At 41.4% G+C, this 19,967-nt stretch overlaps 2 protein-coding genes across 4 annotated transcripts in view; one reads left to right on the top strand and one right to left on the bottom strand.

The window, feature by feature from the left end:
* The first annotated feature begins 29 nt into the window (after positions 1-29).
* On the top strand, positions 30-8,277 carry ndufb2 (NADH:ubiquinone oxidoreductase subunit B2). 3 transcript variants are annotated; one of them, XM_085138397.1, is made up of 4 exons: positions 30-288; positions 3,191-3,335; positions 5,657-5,732; positions 7,089-8,277. In XM_085138397.1, the coding sequence occupies exons 1-3, from the start codon at positions 206-208 to the stop codon at positions 5,729-5,731; spliced, it is 303 nt and encodes a 100-aa protein (XP_084994523.1). In that variant the 5' UTR covers positions 30-205; the 3' UTR covers position 5,732; positions 7,089-8,277. The 3 variants fall into 3 exon arrangements, with proteins under 3 accessions (XP_084994523.1, XP_084994522.1, XP_084994521.1); XM_085138396.1 differs by lacking the exon at positions 30-288 and adding an exon at positions 2,800-3,021 and having other exon boundaries at positions 5,657-5,744; positions 7,100-8,277; XM_085138395.1 differs by lacking the exon at positions 30-288 and adding an exon at positions 2,802-3,021.
* The window catches only part of kdm7aa (lysine (K)-specific demethylase 7Aa), a 27,080-nt gene continuing 15,110 nt past the window's right edge, over positions 7,998-19,967 (bottom strand). The window contains exons 5-18 of the mRNA XM_085138380.1: positions 17,151-17,292; positions 16,212-16,398; positions 15,707-15,869; positions 13,530-13,617; positions 13,336-13,442; positions 12,782-12,873; positions 12,532-12,618; positions 11,985-12,230; positions 11,640-11,767; positions 11,200-11,351; positions 11,022-11,116; positions 10,733-10,887; positions 10,224-10,558; positions 7,998-9,463 (exon numbers count right to left, since the gene is read on the bottom strand). Of these exons, the coding sequence (XP_084994506.1) occupies positions 9,375-9,463; positions 10,224-10,558; positions 10,733-10,887; positions 11,022-11,116; positions 11,200-11,351; positions 11,640-11,767; positions 11,985-12,230; positions 12,532-12,618; positions 12,782-12,873; positions 13,336-13,442; positions 13,530-13,617; positions 15,707-15,869; positions 16,212-16,398; positions 17,151-17,292 (2,066 nt within the window). The 3' untranslated portion in view covers positions 7,998-9,374. The remainder of the gene's footprint in view (positions 9,464-10,223; positions 10,559-10,732; positions 10,888-11,021; positions 11,117-11,199; positions 11,352-11,639; positions 11,768-11,984; positions 12,231-12,531; positions 12,619-12,781; positions 12,874-13,335; positions 13,443-13,529; positions 13,618-15,706; positions 15,870-16,211; positions 16,399-17,150; positions 17,293-19,967) is intronic.

The raw sequence follows: 19,967 nt of genomic DNA, 5'->3' as shown, positions 1-19,967 counted from the left end.
CTCGGGGGGAGGACGGAGGCAGAAAATTCTAGCAATCGTCACCCGCTTCAATCGGAAATGTTCGTAAACGGCTAAAGTGGAGGTTACAGCGATAAATCTGCCCCTGTCTGTTTTCTTTTTAATTTTTTTCTTGGAGCGGATGTCATTTATGCCGTAGTGCCCACCAGCATCGTGTTGTCGGTCCGAAGACGATCCAATCTCTCCTATGTTAGGACGGTGGCGCACAGTTGGTGGGGGATTAGCAGTGGTCCATAAGCAACTGATGAAAATGGTCATTTTTGAGAAATGGTTGGTTTCTGATGACATCATGCAGTTAGTATTTGTGGGCGGGCTCTGAGCTGCGAGGGGAGAGGGGCGCAACCGGAGAGCAGCTACTATCAGGCGCCATTAGGTAACAATGTCAAATTACGTTTTAAGTGTGTGTGGTGTAAAAAAACACCCAAATTAACACTTAAAAGCGATGACATTTCTGTGTACATTGCGTGGAAAAGGACTACCAACAACAAGCGATAAACGGCAGCTTCCTTCCCTGAAATGAAGTCGGTTATCGTTGTCGTTTGAGAACAAGATGGCGTCGATGACTTTTTTTTTCTGTTTGCGTTCAGTTCGAGCACTTCTGGGCGGCGGTGCCGTGCGCGTTCTCGCCAGTGTGATATTATTTCCTGTTTTCGTATCCTGCAAAGTTCAAGTTCTGGTTTAATTTACAGGCTCAGCAAACCAAGGGGTGCACATATGGTTTTACATTGTTTGTGACTAATGGACAAAAAGTTGTGTGAACCTCAGTTTGAAGTCAGTCCATCATTGTCAGCGCTAGTGATGTTTAGTTACACAAGCACTTCATTTGCCTCTGTTTGTACACTAACAAACACTTCAACTTTAACAAAAGTGGATACGTTTAATTTGTAACACAAAACATTCAGCGACACCACCCGGACTACATCTGTTTAGCTTTTGACCCCATCTAGTGGCACAGCCAGGGGACTTCATCTGGCTTTCTATAAAGTGGAAATTGGTTTTTTTGGGTATAGTCTTATGTATTTCAGTTTTAATGTAGAACAGTAGTTTGACACAATGATAATATGAGTAGCCTACTTTTTGCATCACTGTCATGTATTAGTTACATTTTTTAGCTAAGTCATATATGTACATAAAGACAAAGGTAAATAATATAAATAAATTCCATTGTCTAAGACTGCAAAATCATATCGTGACAAAAACCCTCATTGCTTCACTTCACATCAGAGCCTGTGGGATATTATCCTTACAAGTTGGTTTTTAAAAAAGGAAGCACTTATAATTTAATCCCAGATCCACCATATAATAAGAAGCATCTGGATTTCGAAAAGATGAAACCTCATCTATTCAAAGGCATTTTCTGTAAGACTGACCATATCAGATTAACCAAAAAAAGAAAAGAAAGAAAGAATAACAACAGCGTTATTGTTGCAATGTTCAGAGAAACTGTCAAAAGAGTTGTGGTGAGGCCAATGATTACATTAGTCTTTGTTGAGTGTTTATTGCATCTTTTTTTTGGTGAATTAAATTAACCCGAAATGGAAATTCATGGAGGTGGAGAGTGAATCTTTAACCCTGATTATACAACAGTGTACAAGCATGGCAGATGGATGGCCTTCCCTGAGCCTGGTTCTGCCAGGGTTTTCTTCTTGGTAAAAAGGAGTGTTTTTTTCCTACTGTCGCCAAGTGCTTGCACATATGCATCATTGGATTGCTGGGGCTTTTTCTAATCTTGTAGGGTCTCTACCCAACAATATAAAGCATTTTGAGGTGACTATTGTTGTGAATTTGTGCTAAAGTAACTAAAAGTAATTGAATATCAAACTGAAAGATAACGATTGGTATGTGATTATCGTATCATTACTCATTTACTCGAGTTAGCTGCAGTGTGGTGAGGTGGCTCAAACCATATAAAGTGAGACCAGTTTTTTGTTTTTATCTGACAATAAACAAAACAAAAAAACTTATGTTTCTTATGTGTTATTGTGATATAAATCTGAGAAAATTTCAGAATAATTCTTGCACTTTTTAGAGTTATGATTTTCTCCTAAATGTATCATTTCAGCCTCATAAATTATATGGGTCATTGATTTATTTAACTATTAAATTAAATCTGGCCTAATAGACCAGTGTACTCATGACCTAAATTAAATGGGGGTTTATTCAGTACCAGGCATTATTTTCTAATTGGGTGCTAACAATGGAATTAGTGTCACTGCTGTTAGGCAAATACAATCTAGAGAGTAAACTGGGCTAAATACAATATCAGTTTTTCTTATTATTAATCATGTCCAAACCATCTCAGCCTTGTGATCCTCAGCTGTCCCTCTGAAGTACTCATTTCTAATCCTCCCAACAAAATGTTCATGTTTTCAGCTCTGCCACCTCCAGCTCCACCTCCTGTCTTTTTGTTAGTACCACTGTTCCCAAACCATACACCATATCAGGCTACTATCTTGTAAACGTTCCCTTTATACTGTTGCTGCTATTCTTTTGCCACAAATCACCACTGACACTTGCCTGCACCCTTTTCACCCTGCCTGCGCCCTCTTTTTCACCTCTCTTGTGCACAGGTATTTAAATTCGTCCACCTTTACTACGTCTAGTGCCTCTTCACTGTCGTTCAAACGCTAAAAATACATTGTAATTAGATTAAAATGTAAAGCTTTACACACTACTACATCGCAAATAAAATCTGAGGATGTCACAGCCCAGCAAGGTAAAACTTCCTTTTGCCTTGTCAACAAAAGGGGGCGCTCTGAAATATAACACCCCTAACCTTCTGTCCAATCAGACCTGGCGTTGTTTGGAGGTCGCTTGTTGACAAGAGGAGAAGGTGACTTCTCAGCTAGCGGAGTAGCACCTAATCTAGATCTTTACAGAGTCTCAGAAACGCTGGATTTTTGATACAAAAGCAGCCATGTCTTCATTTGGGAGGGCATTGGGAGTCCTTCGGACCGGAGCTCGACTGCTACGACGCGAACCTGCGAGAATAACAAGCAGAAAGTAAGCCTTTAGCACGCTAGCTACTCTGTTAGCTTCAGCGGTTAGTAGCTAGCACGTCGATATATTCAAACAAGCGAAGTCTGAAACACGTCAAAGTAGTTAGGTTGCTTTCTGCATTATTTAACTTGAGTTAATGTGTGCCTTTTTTTTAACACTATCTGTTTGTCAGGGCGAGTGGCGGACCGCACATTGAGCCACAGTACAGACAATACCCGCAGCTGACGAAGAAGCAGAAGTTTGAGTCGGAGCTTATCAGTGGCGTCATGTGGTTCTGGATCCTTTGGCACTGCTGGCATGACCCTGATGCGGTTCTGGTGAGTAGATACAGTGTAAACAGTAATGTGAAAATGAAGGACGGCTGTAGTCCAGAATAACACTGCAAAACCAGGTCAAATCAGGCAGAATCACAGAGGCCTATATGTATTTATACACGCAGTACTGTTAAAAAGCAATTGTTACTCCTAGCAAAAAGCTTTAAAGTAACACAAGAACAGCTGAGAAACAAACTGATGGAAAGGGTTATAAAGCCATTTCTAAGACTTTGGGACTCCAGCGAACCACAGTGAGAGCCATTATCCACAGTTGGACCAAATTTGGATACCAAATTTCCTCCAAGAACACATCAATGACTAGTCCAGGAGGTAACAAAGAACCCAGAACAACATCGAAAGAACCACATGCTTGCTTGGCATTGCAATGATGGCAGAGTTCATGATTTACCAATAAGAAAGCGACTGTGCAAAAATGGCATCCATGGGAGAGTCGCAAAGTGAAAACCACTGCTGAATTCTGAAGTCTTGTCTAACATTTGCAAAAAAAAGAAAGAAAAGAAACCCATCTTGATCATCCCCAAGATTTTTTTTTTTTTTTTTTGGGGGGGGGGGGGGGGGATTTATTTGGACTGAAGCGAAAAAGCTAAACTTCTAGAAATTTTGAGCCTTGTTACGTGTGGCATAAAACTGAGCTCTACTGAGCCCAAGAATACTCCAGTTATGCATCAAGATAATTATCCAAAACACACCAGCAGGTCCACCTCTGAGGGCTTTCACAGTGATTTAAAAAGCTCAAGGGTGGCGCAATCATTAGGTTTAGATGGGTATTACTGGATGAAGTTTTTCTCTCGCTTAAGGAATGAAATAATATAAAAACTACAACTTGTATGTACTCTGGTTATTTTTGTGTAATAAAATTTTATTTAAACGGAAACATTTTAGTTTGGCAAATATGCAAAAAATAAGAAATCGGAAGGGGGCTAATACATTTTCACAACACTGTATGCCTACCTATTCATGCAGTAATTAAATTAGCCCACTTGAACTTCTTATCAGTCACTAACAATAAAAAGCAATCAAAGTTGAATTTTAGTTAAAACAGTTACAACAGTAGCAGTCAAACATTCAAAACTCAGAAATATTCATTCATCCTAGTTTGACGTCACTTTTTTCACCTCGATCAAACTGCCCCATCCACAGTGTCTCCTTAGACACCACAGTCTAGTGTGCATACAGGTGATGCAGATACAGGTTTTTGTTATCACATTAATGATAACCTGCTTCAAAGTAGGTTACGTTAGAGAGAAGACATAAACAGGAGTGAAAACACCACCTACTGACAAATTAACTCTGGAAAATGGCATCACCAACGTTTGAAGATCCTATGGACTTAAGAACCCACGGCTAGAGCTCAAAGTTCATTTCAGTCTAGTTATCTATGTAGACCAACAGTTCTGAACAGCAGCTGCCTCAAGGCGCATCAGGAGTGTCTGAAGTCTTTCTTTCTCTGAGCACAAGGAAGAAATTTGTGCATATTCAAGGTGTGAAACTTGATCCGTTTAAATCTTGTAGTACTCTCAGATCTCCTGACCATGAGGGTGCGAATATAGGTGCACCAGTACATCGATAGCTTTGTTTTGATGCTCAGCTCACTCCACTGTGAAGGTCTGGTACAGCACATAGATTACTGCTGATGCTGCACCCTCCCATCACTTGTAAGTAAGATCCCAAGATACTTGAATCCCTCACAGCTTGGAGCAACTTCCCTCCCTCAACCGAGAGGGAGCAGCCCAACCCTCAGTTTCCCAGGAGAGAGCCATAGCCATACTCGGAGGTGCTGACTGTCATCAGGGGCTCACTATCACGTGAAGTCATGTGATCTGGGTAATGAGAAAATCACTAGTATGAGCGGCTGAAATGAATTTCCCCATAGGCTGTTTTTATGCTCATCGCAGGAAGATTTTATAGTTAAATAAACCTAAACTAAATATAAAAACCATTCTAGTGAACCCTTTTACCCCTAACCCATCACTGCAGACAGGTTTTTGCAACATTTTTGAACGGTTTGCGCAATGTATGGTTTGTGCTATGGTTTCTGAAAGCAGTGGTTCTGTGCTTTTCAGTGATATTGGAGTCATTACAGTAATCCCAAGCACCGTGCCACAAGATGAAGGTTTACTACGGGAGCATGAAAGTACAGCTGATAATCTGCAGTAGTTATGTAGTAGAATTATGTTGAACCACAGCTGTGTCAGTATGGCATTCCTAATAAAGGGTTTGCTGTGCACAGACTTGCCAGGAACAGGATTTTATTGATATAAATTGATTGAGTTAATTGATTAAGATTCATCCCTCCTCTGCAGGGTCACTTCCCTTGGCCGGATGCTTCTGAATGGACAGATGAGGAGCTTGGTATCCCTCCAGATGACGAGGAATGAGGTGATTTATCCAGTTTCCAAGCAAATGCCCAACAGGACAGCAAAGTTAACTTTCACAACATGCTGTCCAAATGTAAAGTAGACGACCAGCTCACGGTGTAAAAGTCACAACAGATGACTGGAATCTGCTCTAATTGTTTCAGCCCTTTAAACTAAAAGTAGAGGTTTTGGCAAGTTGTGTTTTTGTTTGTTTGTTTTTAAACAAACCTTTCTGAAATATGTCCTTCTACGTTATTTGAAATCTATGAAGTAAAAAGTAAGTTTTAGTTGATCCACGGGCTTCTCCAGATTCACCAAAAGATTGAAAGAGATCACTTTTAGCTTTATTGGTCCGCTGACCTCGCTTTGCACACAATCCGCTCCCTGCATGGCTTCAGTTCAGTACGTGTGCCTAAGGTGAGAGGGCATTTCCTCTTTTTTTTTTTTTTTTTTTTTTTTTTTTTTTGGATTTGCAGACTTGTCTGAAAGGTCTGAAAGAAACACTTTGACTCTTCAAATCGAAGGATTCTGATGTTTTTTGTCATGTAACATCTGCCTACACATGCAGGCACTTAGCACTTTGAGGATGTTTGAAAGGTGGTGGCATCTCTTATCTGATATAGTTAAACATTTATGTATTTAGCTGTAAAGTTTTAACTAAGTCTGTAAAAGTGAGAGTGGTGCACAGTAATTTTTTCATGATAGGAGAAGCAGTCAGATTTGTGAAGCGCTCTGGATAATTTGGGGATATTTTCCACACTTCTTTCTGGAAATGCTTTTTATGTGAGCGCTGCATGGGTGGAGCAGCCAGACTTCTCCCGGAACTGGAAACCTCCAGTTTCACATGATTACTTAAACGCCATTGCTGTAACCTCAGAAGCAGCTGTACTTCAGTCTGAACCCTGCAGAGGGCAGTGTTGTAAAGGTTTACCTTAAACCTTTTGCACACCTGGTTCAACTGAGGTTACACTCACAAAGTTATTTACAAGGACAGGTGTATTTTTTTTGTCTTACTTTATATTGTCAAGCACTATATAAACATAAATATTAACCTTTAAGTGACACGTTTGGTCACTTAAAAGAATTACCCCAGGTGCACCAGGCTAATGTAGTGTAATACATGTAATTAATCTTACAGGTTATCATGGTCAGTGTGAGGGGTGCTGATGGTAGTAACGGTAGTGACATGGTGCCTGCAGGCATCGTCAGCACATTATGTTCAAGCAGGGCAACTTTATGAAGGGCGTAAGCTGTTTTTAGACAAAATGGTTTTATTCATGTAAACCATTATTCTACTTAATGTAGTAATAAAAGTTTATTTGAAAAGGTACCGCTTCACTTTGGTGTACCTAATAAAGTGTCTGTTTCTTCTTTGCAGGTCACCACAAGGGATTTGGTTTGCTGGGCGAGTCTTCGGGCTGTTCTGAAAGTCATTGTTGTACATAGACTTAATAAACTTATCTTTAAATTAAAACAGGAAGACCAGCATGTCATTTCATTACTTTTATTTATTTACACGCAATTTCTGAAATGCATTAACAGTGTCACAGTTAGCCAGTGTTTGTATATTTCAAATCATAAGCCATTTAAATCTGGAAAAAACCATTGCAAGAACCAACACATATTTTAAAAAGAAAAAAAAAAGCTGAGAGCTGCATTTCAAGCAGAAGGAGGGGGACAAATACTACAGCTTATTACAAACCCTGCCTGCGGGCCAGTTCGTGTTTTTATTCTGTGAGTTAACATGCAAAGACTTCAAAGATTAAAGTGTAGTGTAAAAGAAAAAGGAGGGGTACAAAGGAAACACTCAGTTTTATGTTAATTCTGTGTTTTGGATCTCATCACTCACCTGAGGAAGGCTCACACTGTTCAGAGGGCGCTCTTAAAGCTACATGGGTGCAGAGTCAACTTAAACTAGGGTGTTTTTCTACTTAAACAATGAGCTGAACATGTGTTTGGAGGCAGCGAGTGGGAGTAACACCAAAGGGGTAAAAGTAGCCTAAAGATACAATGACTGTTAAATCTGACCTGTTGCTTCTTTTTTTTAAGCTATAAAAACTGAAAAACACTGAAATAAGAAGTCATGAGTGTCTGCATCCATGATGTGTGGCTGGTGGTTAATCAAAGGTTATGTCCATGGCATCATTCCCTGAGAGTGAAGAACTGCACACACACACCTCACATTAAAGAAAAAAAAACCCTCAATCATCCACATGTCAGTTCCTCAATCGCTGACTTTTTAATACATCATCTACTTTGGATTGACCACAGTGGCTCAGAATACCTGTTTTGTTTTTTTTGCTAAACGGTGTGGCACTAAGTAGAGAAAGCTCAGGAGTAGATATGGAAGTTTCTTAACCTAGACTATCCGCACATAGCCCATAAACAAACCAAAGAAAACCTCTACAGGAACAAAGAGGACGAGGATTGACACAGGCTCTACTCAGCTGGGAAGGGAAAAGATGGGTAGCTACTCAACAGATGATCACATGAACTCTAAAAACATCCACATTTACAAAAACGTATTTTTAAAAGGTTAAAAAAAAAACTCCCTACGAAGGGGGGGGGGAAGAACCACCCTCAGGCTCACTGAGGTTTTTAGGGTGAAAATATAATAAAATCATTACCTCTGTTCAATTAATAAATACATAATTCAGAATCCATAAAAACAACAATAAAAAAAATTAACATAAAACGCGAAATAAATTAAGCCAGAGTCGTTTCAGAGGTGACGACTTGTAATTCCTATGGGAAAACAAATTCACAGAGAGGCAGCATTTTGAGTGACTCCACCCCACCTCCAACACTACAGTGCAGGTGTGAGAGCAGGTGCAGTTTTACACCTGTTAAAATTCTGCGAGCAGAAGAAACGCACCAAAGTGCTGCCTCTCGCCCTTACCTCTCTCCTTAAAAAAAAAAAAAAGTAGTTATTGCTGGTGTGATTGAGATAAAGAGGAAGGGTGGACACAAGCATGAGAGAGTGGAGAGACGTACAAACAAATAAGCACCATTTTGAAATTTCACCTCCTCTTTTAGCACCGCGTTTCACCTCCACCCGTCCAGGTAAACAGACCCTTCGTCCTGTTCAGTTTGTCACGAATAAAAAAAAAAAAAAAAAAAAAAAAAAATATATATATATATATATATATATATATATATATATATATATATATATAAAATAATAAAAATTAGGGCAGGGGAGAGGTGGAGGGGTGATCAGCAGAGGGGGGAAATACTAGCAAATGTGACGCAGGTGATCTTGGCATCAGAAGCAGTGGACGTCTTGCCGCCTCACCCTCTTTTCCCGCCCCCACCAACATCTCTTTTTTTTGTCTGTCCAAAATGCCCACAGGAGCTTCAAGTCCACCGTTCCCTGCAGCAACATGCTCCTTTCATGTTTTTGTCTTTAGTGTGCTTGTAGTAAAGTCGTGCGCTTGCTCGTTTCCAATCCGATACCCTGTCTCCTAAGCATGCACAGTGAGCGTGTTTTACGTGTCAAAGATTTGTTTCATCTCCAGGCAGTGTCCATGTGATTTCATTTCTTTTTTGTGTCATCCACCCTCCCCCCCACCCGAATTTAAATGTCTGGTAAAAAATACACAAAACTATCTTCTTCTCTCCCCCTGCTCCCAACTCCTCGCCCTTCTTTCAATGTCTGGGAGGGTTACACGAAGACGCGGTTGTGTCTGCTGAGCTTCAGGATCTTCCCCAGTCTCTGCTTGGCTGTGGCCATGCCTTTTTTGGGTCGTTTGCCTAAAAAAGAGAAAAATGAAAATATTAGCAATATTTATATAGCAACATCAAATAGTGAGTAACATTTCAACTAACTATCTTCTCACAAATCTGACAAATAATCCATCAAGTGGCCTAATCATGATGATAACCATAAGTGGCCCCTAAAACAGGCCCCTGACACCAAAGAAAGCACCTACTTTATATTACAATAATTAAAGAAACTAATACAAATTGAACTAAACATTGTCAAACAGCAAAAATGAAATAAAACATGATAATGGGGCAGGGATAGCTCAGTAGGTCGAGTGGTGGCCCCCTGATCGGAAGGTCGAGGGTTCAAATCCACTGAACGGCTACCCTGAGGTACCCCTGAGCAAGGTACTGTCCCTACACACGGCTGCCCACTGCTTCACTGAGTGAATGGGTTAAATGTAGAGAGTAATTTCCCCACGGGAATCAATAAAGTATACATTAATCGAAGTAAAATATACTTCTACTACTAACACTTCTTACACGACAGTTAAGTCCTGGTTAAAATTTGTCCTGATCTTTGATCAGCTTAATTTTGGAAAGGTTTTTTTTTCCCTGTACTTTCTATTTAATTTTAAACACTGAATACCGCCTCTCCCACTGTCAGAGAGCTAATCAGGCTTCCCACATCCTGCACATTACGTATTGAACCATGCTTTATCTTCTGTGCCAGTTAGTGTGGACTGAAACAGCTTCTCCATTTTTGTGCATATTAACAAGCAGAAATGATAAAAGTCACATTTCAAACCTTTTGTGGCCTGATTGCTGATTGGTGGAGGGTTCGGGGCGTGCCTCTTGGAGGGGTGCAGAGGTGGAGACATTGAGGGGTCACAGTATTGGTAGTCCATCTCTGGGCTGGGGAGCCCCTGATTGTCCCAGGCTTCGCTGCTGCTGTTGCCCTGGCTGTCTATCGGGCTCTTGTCCCCCTGCAGTCGGCGCTGGTGCTGCGCCTGTTCCAGCGGGCTGGGCCACCAGGACTCCTGGAGCGAGTCTGCCGTCTCCGACTTGGAGGAGCACAGCAGACCAGCCATAGACAGCATCCCCTGAATGGCCTCTGCTGTGCTGGGTGAGGTAGGACATTCTCTGTAGAAGGCAGACAAGACTCATTTTTAAAAATGTGCCCCGATGGAGCCGTGTTCATGGGGGCCTTTCAAGGATTTTGTTTTATTTATTTGGTTAAACGGCCCACGGATAATCAGAATATTTGAAGAAGCATAATAGTACTGGTCACAGGCCTGCCTTGATCTGTTTCCTCACCGTTTGAGTGGTTTGTGTTTGTGCCTGAGTTTCTCGCCAGACTGGTCCAGCTTTATGTGCCCTGAGCCTGTCTGCTGCTCATCCTCGTCCTCTTCATCCTGGGAGCTCTCCGAGTCTTCGTCAGAAGACGATGACGACGATGATGACTCTTTATGCTACATCGGACAGAGAAATTTCAAAAACATGCCTCAGAAGACAGCGTAAAAAATGATTACCCAAAGTACACTCTGTTCAGAAACACTGAGCTCTTAAACCGGCTGTGTTTGTATAAATCCTGCACATCGTTTACCTCTGTGGGAAAGTCGCTGTCTGACTCAACATCTGACACACTGGAGTGTCCTGAGACTTCTTCCCTGAGTTCAGTCTTCATCCTCTCCAGATCTCCTGAGGCACAAAAGAACACATCGTCAGCTAAATGCTTGCAAGGCTACAATCATCTGTTGGTTTAATATTCACTGAAGACTTACTGAGGAGTACGGATTTCTCAGCTGTGCTGTGCTGTTCCTGACTGTCATACGTCCTCTCAAACTTCACGTCCATGCAACCCTTGGGTGTGCCAACAGACAGTCCCTCATCTTCGGACTTTACAGGGCTGCTGCTTCCCGGTCGTCTCAAATCTCTGCACACACAAATATAAAGTTCATGTTAACCGCAGAGCAGGTGACTAATTTATATTGTAATAAACAAGAAGAGGAAAATAAATTGGACTCCTCAACTCCTGACAGCTGCGTCACAGCTCAGAAGAAGAAGTTTCTGTTGCTGACTAGTAAACCTTTCTAAATTCATTTTTACTTCATGTTATTTTTTTATTCACCAAAGTGGTTTTACGTTGGTTTCTGGAGTTTGTCACCAAAACAAAAGTACTACTTTGACTGGCTCTGCACACTGATTCACTTTGCTCCCCCACCTGATGATTCTTCCGTTGACCAGCATCAGCCGTATGTGGTTGTCCTCCAAAGACTCTGCAGCAGCAGCTGCAGATGCGGTTGACACTTTGTTGAACTTTGCGTGAACCTTGGCACCAAACGCAGGATCCTGGATACAGAATATTAAAAGTATTGTATCAGTCATCAACAACACACACAGAAGCATTTACAAAAAGCTTTAATCGGTGCAAAGCTGCATTTAAGTGAAGACTCCAACTACAATAATAAGTACATTGTGCACCATTTGGCCTAACTAACGGCATTTTGGTTTCTTCCTTTAATGTAGATTAAACACACATTCTGAATGTTTGCTCCTTGAAGCTCACCTCCTCCAGTGGCCCGACCTCCAGCCTCTTCAGCACATCCCTGGTGTGCTGCTCTAAGATGTCCAAGTTAGTGGGTAGCTTGGGCGCATGGCGCTCCTGCTCCCTCAGTTGCCTGGCGGCCCTTCGAGCTCGCCGTGCCTGGCACAGCCTCTCCACTGTGGCTCGAGTGGACAGGCAGCCGTTTGATCCCGAAGGTACTCCACTTCCCTGAGATTTCACTAGCTTGCTACCACCCACTGGTTCCTCCTAGAAAATAAATGTAAAACAAATCATGCAGTGAAGGTTGTTACAGTGTGCAAAAAATAAAAACAAAACCTACAGAATCAAATGATCATTTTTTTAAATTTAATAACATGTACAGATAAAGCACATGTAAAACTGTAAAGGGTCAAGAAATGGTGCAAATTAATGATGTAAACACTGAGATTACAGCTTGTATATGTCTAAAATGTGGGTCACTTTTATTAATCACTGACAATACCAAAAGAGCGTCAGCTTTTCTCCCAGCTGACACCACCATTTGCATGAAGTCTAAAAAGCTCCTCACCTCTAGGTAGCGGATTTCCTTGGTCAGTTCTTTAATGAGATGGTTCGGCCTGATATTGTCTGGTACCTCGCTGGTGGGTTCGTTCACCTGCAAAGCCGCAACAGTTTACATTCAAACCAGAGAGTGAGCAGAGAATCTGCCGCCTGCTGCTGACAGATAAGACTAAACGTGGATGCCTCCGGTGACTCCTGTGTCACAAGAACCATGTGGACTGCAGACATGTGAGGTGTAATCAGGCGGAGTTTCTCACCTCTCTTTTCAACCAAGTCTTCAGTGCACTGATTAAAGCCTTGACTCCATCCACTAGGTAGGTCGATGGAGGACAGTTGTCCTCTCGAAGCTCTGACAAAATCAAAGAAGGGAAAACTGTCACATGAGTTTTAAGCGAGAAAGCTTCAAACCTTTTAAAACAGTAATGGATTTCCAAAAAGTTAGCATTAAAAGTGGTGTTCAGCAATGGAAATTTCATGCGGATATTTTGTGTTTTTAACTTTTGAGGGATCAAAAATAGTGGGGGAAAAAACAAAACAAAACACGTCACACTTTGACCCTCCACTATGTATTAAAGGACTTGCAACCCTGAAATTTACTGTCATATGCAGGTAAAATTTTGCATGACTTCATTAAATATACTGATTCTGAGGGGTCAGGTGGGAGGAACTCATTGATTTTTCATGGAAAGACCCATAAATAAATCTTACTGACACCATTATTTTCTTTGTTTGTTTTGAATTTTTATGTCAAAATGTTATGTTGCTACAGCTCTTATACACATCTCTGTGGCTTGTCGTATTAGACTCTCACCTTTTAGCATTTCCAGGAGGTTCTTTGCCACATACCAACAGATGGCCTCAAAATAGGGAAACTTAAAGAGGTCTGGGGTTTTCAGACGACGCTCCATCTCATAACACCTACAACACGAACCAAACGTTAAGTGCTAAAGTCTCTAGAAAACACAAAAATCAAGATGCCACACCAGTGGCAGGCGAGTGGTTTACCTGAGCTGCATGCCAATATTGAGGTTGTGAAGGAAGTTCCCTCCAAATGCCATGCAATCCTGAGAGGTGAGAACAGCGTGGATCCAGCCTGCAGAGGGCAGCAGAGCACAGACGTTTACTCAATCTATCTACTCTCTGGCTTAGAATGATAACATTCTTAGGGTGGGGCAGAGAAATTACACATGAATACCTGAGGAGACAGGGATTTATACTTCGCTTAATCATATTTTCTCAACATGCAGAAAAAAAATCAGTGACAACAAGACTGCAAGAAACATTTTTTATCCTGCTGAGGCACAGTCACACTCAGCAGCAGGAGATAATGCTGTCAATAACGGCTTCCATCCCAGATAAACAGTGCTCCTAATACAACACAAAGTAGGAGAAAACAGATTCTTTTTGGGGGGGGGGGGGGGGGGGGGGGGGGTACTGACAGAGGCTGACAGACAGGCCTGATAATACGCTTGACTGACCTACTGTGCTTCCTGACCCCAGCTTAAGTCCCACCTCTCCACAGCCTTTCTGCCAAAAGCTCTCTTTCACAATGCTGCTTGAGCTTTCTGAGAAAGCATGGCTGGAAGACTGATTGAGGACATCCAGCAGTTGACGGGCTGAACTGAGCTTTGTCTGTCTGTGTGCCATAGGGGGGCAAGGGTGAAGGAGCTCTATGGGCTTAAAAAGTCCATTGAGAGACTGATGGACAAATAATGGTATGACTGGATCCATTAGCTTCACTTCAGCGAATCAAAGCATGCTTTGGTGTCATGCCCAGTTAGTGACATGACATCAAAACATCTTTCTACCTTCTTAATGCAACATCAGCAGCGCCACCACAAGGCTGCAGAGTCACGTGTAGTAAAACGCCTCAGTGCTACTTTCATCATATTACATAGGAGCGCTGTGTCTCTTCATTTTTCCCTGTAATTATGATCATTAAGAACTGTTTGGGTTGTTGCTCAGGAAGAATTTCCCTCTCTGTTATTTTCCTTTGGCAATAATAGAGGACCTTAAAGGAGCCTGTATTTTCCTGGCAGCATCCATGGGAATCATGATTATTTTTCACTTTTAAATGCACATGGGAAAAAACAAAACAAAACAAAAAACAGGCAGGTCAGCAAAGCTGGCGCAAAACTGTCAGGCAGTCACCAGAAACAATGATTTAACATCAGGGACACAAACAGCTGCACATCTGAGAGTGTGAAATTTATTGTGCTTGGAAACCACACACCATTATCCAAGACTTTAAAAGTACTTTGATGACTAGTGTGTTTAGTTTGGTTCAACTAAAATGTATGTGTGTGTGTGTGTGTGTGTGTGTGTGTGTGTGTGTGTGTGTGTGTGTGTGTGTGTGTGTGTGTGTGTGTGTGTGTGTTTGTCTGGTCAGTGATGTTTGTTTAGGCTGGTGTGAAAGCTCTCAATCACATCCTGGTGTACCGACCAAAGATCACTTTCAAAAAGGTGTGTCAGGATAGCGGACGTGACTGAGCATGAAAGGCTGAGCTGATTTTAAACCCACGTGTAATATTACAAATAAGCTATGAATACATTTGTGCAAATCATTTGACTGATCTGGGAAAAGCTCTGCACTCGTGCTGACCTGCATGTTTTACCAGTCAGTCAAAACCAACTGTGAATGCAGTCTTATCTTTAAAGAGTGGATGTTATAGTGCTGTAACATGCCCTATAATAACAATAACATTGCTCATCTCATCATAAAACATATCATAGTTGATTTTTTGAGCTAATCATGACAATTAGTAAAGCACAGATGATAAGCTGCCAGTTATCCAAATTTGATTTCTTCATATGTCCAATACCTAGAGCTCTACATAACTGCCATGGTCACGGATCATAGCGTGAACATAAACCATCATTTATCACAATCATCACTTCTATCAAACAGTTCTTGAACATCCAGAAGATAGCGAGGTCACAACTTTCCAACTGTTTGCCAACCAACAACCAACCATTGTACTTTCAGAAAGTACAACCCCTGCCAACTGGGACTTTTTGTGGGGTAAAATAATCTCCCTGGAGCTTAATGTGCTACCCAGTTCCTGTGATAGAAATACAGAGTTTCTCAGGAGGTTCCCAGTTCAAACTGACCTTAAGAAAGTTTTGAAAGTACACTTAAAGTGTTTTACTTATCAAATGTGACATTAAAACACCTCACTGACCTGTAGGGATGAGCAGCGTGGTTCCTTGGGGTACAATACACTTGTAACACTTATCCACTTTGTCCCCAAAGAACAGTTCGCTCTGATTGGGCGAGGAGCTCCATGCCTCATATAGTGCAAGATTGGTGAGGGTGGGCTTGATCAAGTAGAAGACTTTCTCACCCTGAAAATCAAAAGAAAAGGTATTTAAGGTAACGAGAGGTTAAACTTGTGAATGTGACGGCACTGCTCTACTAAACACCTGCCTCTCATTCAATCACAAATTAAAGTTAGCTGTAGTTTTCAGAAGCGAAGGGGTGAGACCATCATCATGATGAGTGCTGCTGGCTGTTTTATGAATTAACTGGATGTGAGAAGCAGGGTGACCTTTCAGAGAGTGCTAGTCAATCTGACCTAAAAACCTCAGTATTTAAAGAAACACTGAATCCCTGAGCTTGATGAACATCAGGGTGGCATGTTCCTCTCTTTAAAGGGGGAAAAAAGCTCCTTAAATCCACACACTCACCCAGAGAACATGATACCAGACAGAGGTGCCTCCAAAGTCTATATGGAAATCTGTGTAGCTGTTTTTGACCCCCATAAGGCAGTACTTCTGGACAAAGGGTTTAGGGAAGAAGGAGTCGTCTGGCCAGTAGTTCTCAACCCAGGACAACGTCTGAGCCACGTCAGGAACCTCGACCAGCTTTGCCATCCTGCGGGTGATCAGAATCATGCAGCACACTGAGCTTAGGAAAGTTTTAAAAACATATCTGTAGGTCCCTGATTTAATCTCAACCACATCCTATACTGTAGAGAGACTCGACTCTACCCTCAACAGAATAACAAGTCACTGAGGTGTTGTCACTCATGCACTGAGTGACAACAGAGCTGAAAGTGAGACTGTAAATGTCCAGCACAATCAGATCTGATGGTAGCTGGTCTTTAACCTGCTAGGTGCCTATAGTGCAAAGTCCATACGATGTCAGACACACCAGTGTTAGAACAAAGCAGAATAATATTCTTGGCATTCATCATTATCAAGCTGTCATCATATAAGGAGCCTCCAGCATGCTACATGCTCCCTCACCTTCACAGTACTCCCAGTAGTGCAAATGCCTGTTTTGTTGTGTGTTACACTTAAAGAGAAACTGAGCAAAATATCCCAACCTGATTCTCACAAATCTGTCTAAAGTGCACGTGTGAAAACAGCTTCGGCTACATCAGAAGGACTTTAAATCGAATGTTGTTCCATTTCCTTCTATTAACTCAGGCAACTATTAAATCAGCTGGAAGCTTCCATTCAACTTTACATTGATATAGATGGCCTTGGCAAAAATACATCTGAAAGCTCTTCAGCAGTGAGCAGGAACACTTCAGTTTTGTCAAACCTAGTTTGCTGACTCTTGAAGATACTTATTCCTTTTTCGCTTTTAAATCACAGTGACGGACCTGCAGCATGGCTTACTTCGTGTCAGAGAACTCCAGGCTGATGAGGTTGAGGACTTTGGGTCGATGGGGATTGGTGAAATACTTGATAAACTCGCTGAGCTTCATCTTGCTGTCCGCCTGCCGTGCCACATCTATCACGTCGATGACTTTGTTACCACCTAGATGGGAATAAAGTGCCTTTTAGTTTGTGCAATATCAGATTACATGTTCTGCAGTCACAGACTCCTGAATGAAAATCTTCAAACTTTTTAAATGACTGTAGAGTAGGTGATGGGGTTCAGAGGGGTCAGCAGCCTGCTGGCATCTTCATGTGCTTTTAGAGATCAACTCCTGAGGAAAACTGGCATTAATATGGCAGCATGGGGAGGGTTTGTAGGGGATGCAAGCGAGACAATCTGTCAATCTGTCCAGACCACCAGTCCCAGAGGAAGGGGAGTGGGTGGAGGTGAGAGGGCTGCTACGTTTAATAGCTGTGTGTGCGTGGGAGATCTCAAGCATATAAGGAAATATGTCTGTAGATGTGAGAAAAAGTGTGCAAAAGCTGTGTGTGCATGTGTGTGCATGTGTGCGTTTACTCATGGGATAGAAAACAGATGCTAAAAAGGAAAAGAGAAAAAAGTCAAAGAGACAGCAAACAGCTCACAGTTGGGACGCTACAAATCACACGCAGTGACACGCAGGGCCGGAAGTAAGACTGGGGTGCAGTGTGTAGCAAGACAGCTGGTGGTTGTATTTTCCCCACACCCCTCCCACACACCTTTTTTATTACCCCTGTGCATACTTGTGTGCGCACACACACACACACACACACACACACACACACACTCCTCTAAAGGCCCAGCTGGCCAGCGTCTGATGACAGAGAACAGGTGGAGTGAAAAGCAGTCAGTCACACAGTGCGAAACAAAGCTGCCTGGAAACCCTGCAACGCCGAGCTCGAGCACTGGGTTCACAAACCCAATTCAATGTTTTTATTTATTTATTTATTTTATTAATGTCAACAAACTAAAGCACCGCTGAGCCAGCTCGAGAGACACTCAATCTAACGACATCCCACCATAACGACAATGATATATGACGACACCCAGTTATGTTAAAGAGCCAATTAACTGAGATAATTGTTGCAAATATGTCTTTGTCAGCAGACAGGAACCAGAAACTTGTTACTCACTGCATTAATTTTAATGTAAAACAATTATTTCCTCATGAATCAAACATTTTGGGAGCAAAATGCTGTAAAAATAATTTACTCAACACTGAAATCAAAAGATGAATCCTACTGTATTTTTGACCGTTTTGTAGGAATTAACATGATTGTAACTATGAACATGCACGGCAGGGTTTGTTATATTAAATACTGGGATAAGGGACTGGAATATCTCCTTCTATAATAGGTTTTTGTGAATCGGGCTTTAAAAAATATATACTTTTAATAAAGTGCTGGTAATAAGCCATTGCCTGTCAACAGCAACCTTTACTCTTCCTCAAAGCACCAGTTGGGTGCTTTAACAGATGACCTCAAAGTTGAGCTGAGTTTAATTTGGTATCCACCCATTTTGTGCTAAATGTCATAAGAAAAACTCATTAATATTAGTTTAAGCCTGTCAATGTGATCTGATTAGTCAATAACAAGCATCAAGACACAACTTTGATGGTGCAATACAAACTTGGTTTTCCCTTTCTGGTTTCATTGTCAGGTTTTGCATAGTTTCATGTAAATGCTGAAACCATTTCTAAAAAGCTTTGCCCTGGAAGGAGTTTTTCAAAATCTCCAATGTCTGTGACCTAAAACGCTTTTCATGTGTGAACGAAAGACATTCAAAAACCAACTTCTCCAAGACACCTTTCTAATGTGGACATGGCCTCAGTGTAGTTAGCTTCTAAAGTGGCTTTGCTCATTTCTGTTTAGTTTTATTAGCTTCAATATTAGTTCAGTTCCTATGACAGCTGGGACATGCTCCAGCTCCTGCTACAGCCCTGAAATGAGTAAGTGGAAAAAAATTGAAGAATCAATAGTTTCAGGTTTGGTGTTTTTATTATTATAAATGAGAGGTTATTTGTCAGGGTCTCTGTACACAAATAACAATGTTCATCAGGCAGACTGTGCTAACAAATTCCATCAAACAGAGACTAAAACTAAAGACATTTTCTCATTTTTTAAAATTTCAATCAGTTTCATTTTTTTCTAAAGTTAGCCAAAATATTTTTTCACACCCAGTTTGAGCCTTTATTTTAGTTTTAATTAACTGTAATGCCCTTGCCAACATCGGCTGTCATCCTTCAGTTGAAAGTTTACATGCCAGTTTACTCTGAAACAGCTAGCATTAAACCTAATTTTCTACATCAAAGTACTCAAGCGGTCTAGAGGCTGGTCTCTGCAGCTGTCATCTGCATTCTTCCCCTCACAGAAAGAGAGAGGGTTGCTAACGGTGGGTTGCATTGTAACATCTTAGGCTGCGTCTACACAGGAAGTGATTTACAGAGAAACGGAAACCAGAGAAAGTTAAAAACATTCTGCAACTACAGCCAAAAACAGGAAAAACACCGAGCGGGCCAACGCCAAGACAAACTTCACTCAACTTTGGGGCAAGCATTTGATACCAGTGATTGGCACATAACAAGTTAATAAATGCATAACAAGGTAACCTAGGCAACCAGAGCCTGTGTCCAGAGATGAGTGAATACTTGTTGGTAATTAAATAAATTAAGAATAATTAGGTTTACTGACTAAACCCTTACTCCTTCCTAGGAAGGGCACCTCGCCCTGGTTTCCATTCATTACATATACACACAATATATAGTTCGGATTGAAAACAATAAATAGGTCAATTTA

This window comes from Neolamprologus multifasciatus, chromosome 17, assembly GCF_963576455.1.
Source record: "Neolamprologus multifasciatus chromosome 17, fNeoMul1.2, whole genome shotgun sequence".
NCBI lineage: Eukaryota > Metazoa > Chordata > Actinopteri > Cichliformes > Cichlidae > Neolamprologus > Neolamprologus multifasciatus.
The sequence above is the reverse complement of the archived record's forward strand: the minus strand, read 5'-3'. Positions and strand labels throughout refer to the sequence as shown.

Bases quoted from the DNA above. Each gene is read 5' to 3' on its own strand.
- ndufb2 (XM_085138396.1), top strand. From the start codon at position 2,936: ATGTCTTCATTTGGGAGGGCATTGGGAGTCCTTCGGACCGGAGCTCGA. The intron at 3,022-3,190 runs GTAAGCCTTTAG...TCTGTTTGTCAG, and splicing joins GCGAGAATAACAAGCAGAAA to GGCGAGTGGCGGACCGCACA. The intron at 3,336-5,656 runs GTGAGTAGATAC...CCTCCTCTGCAG, and splicing joins ATGACCCTGATGCGGTTCTG to GGTCACTTCCCTTGGCCGGA.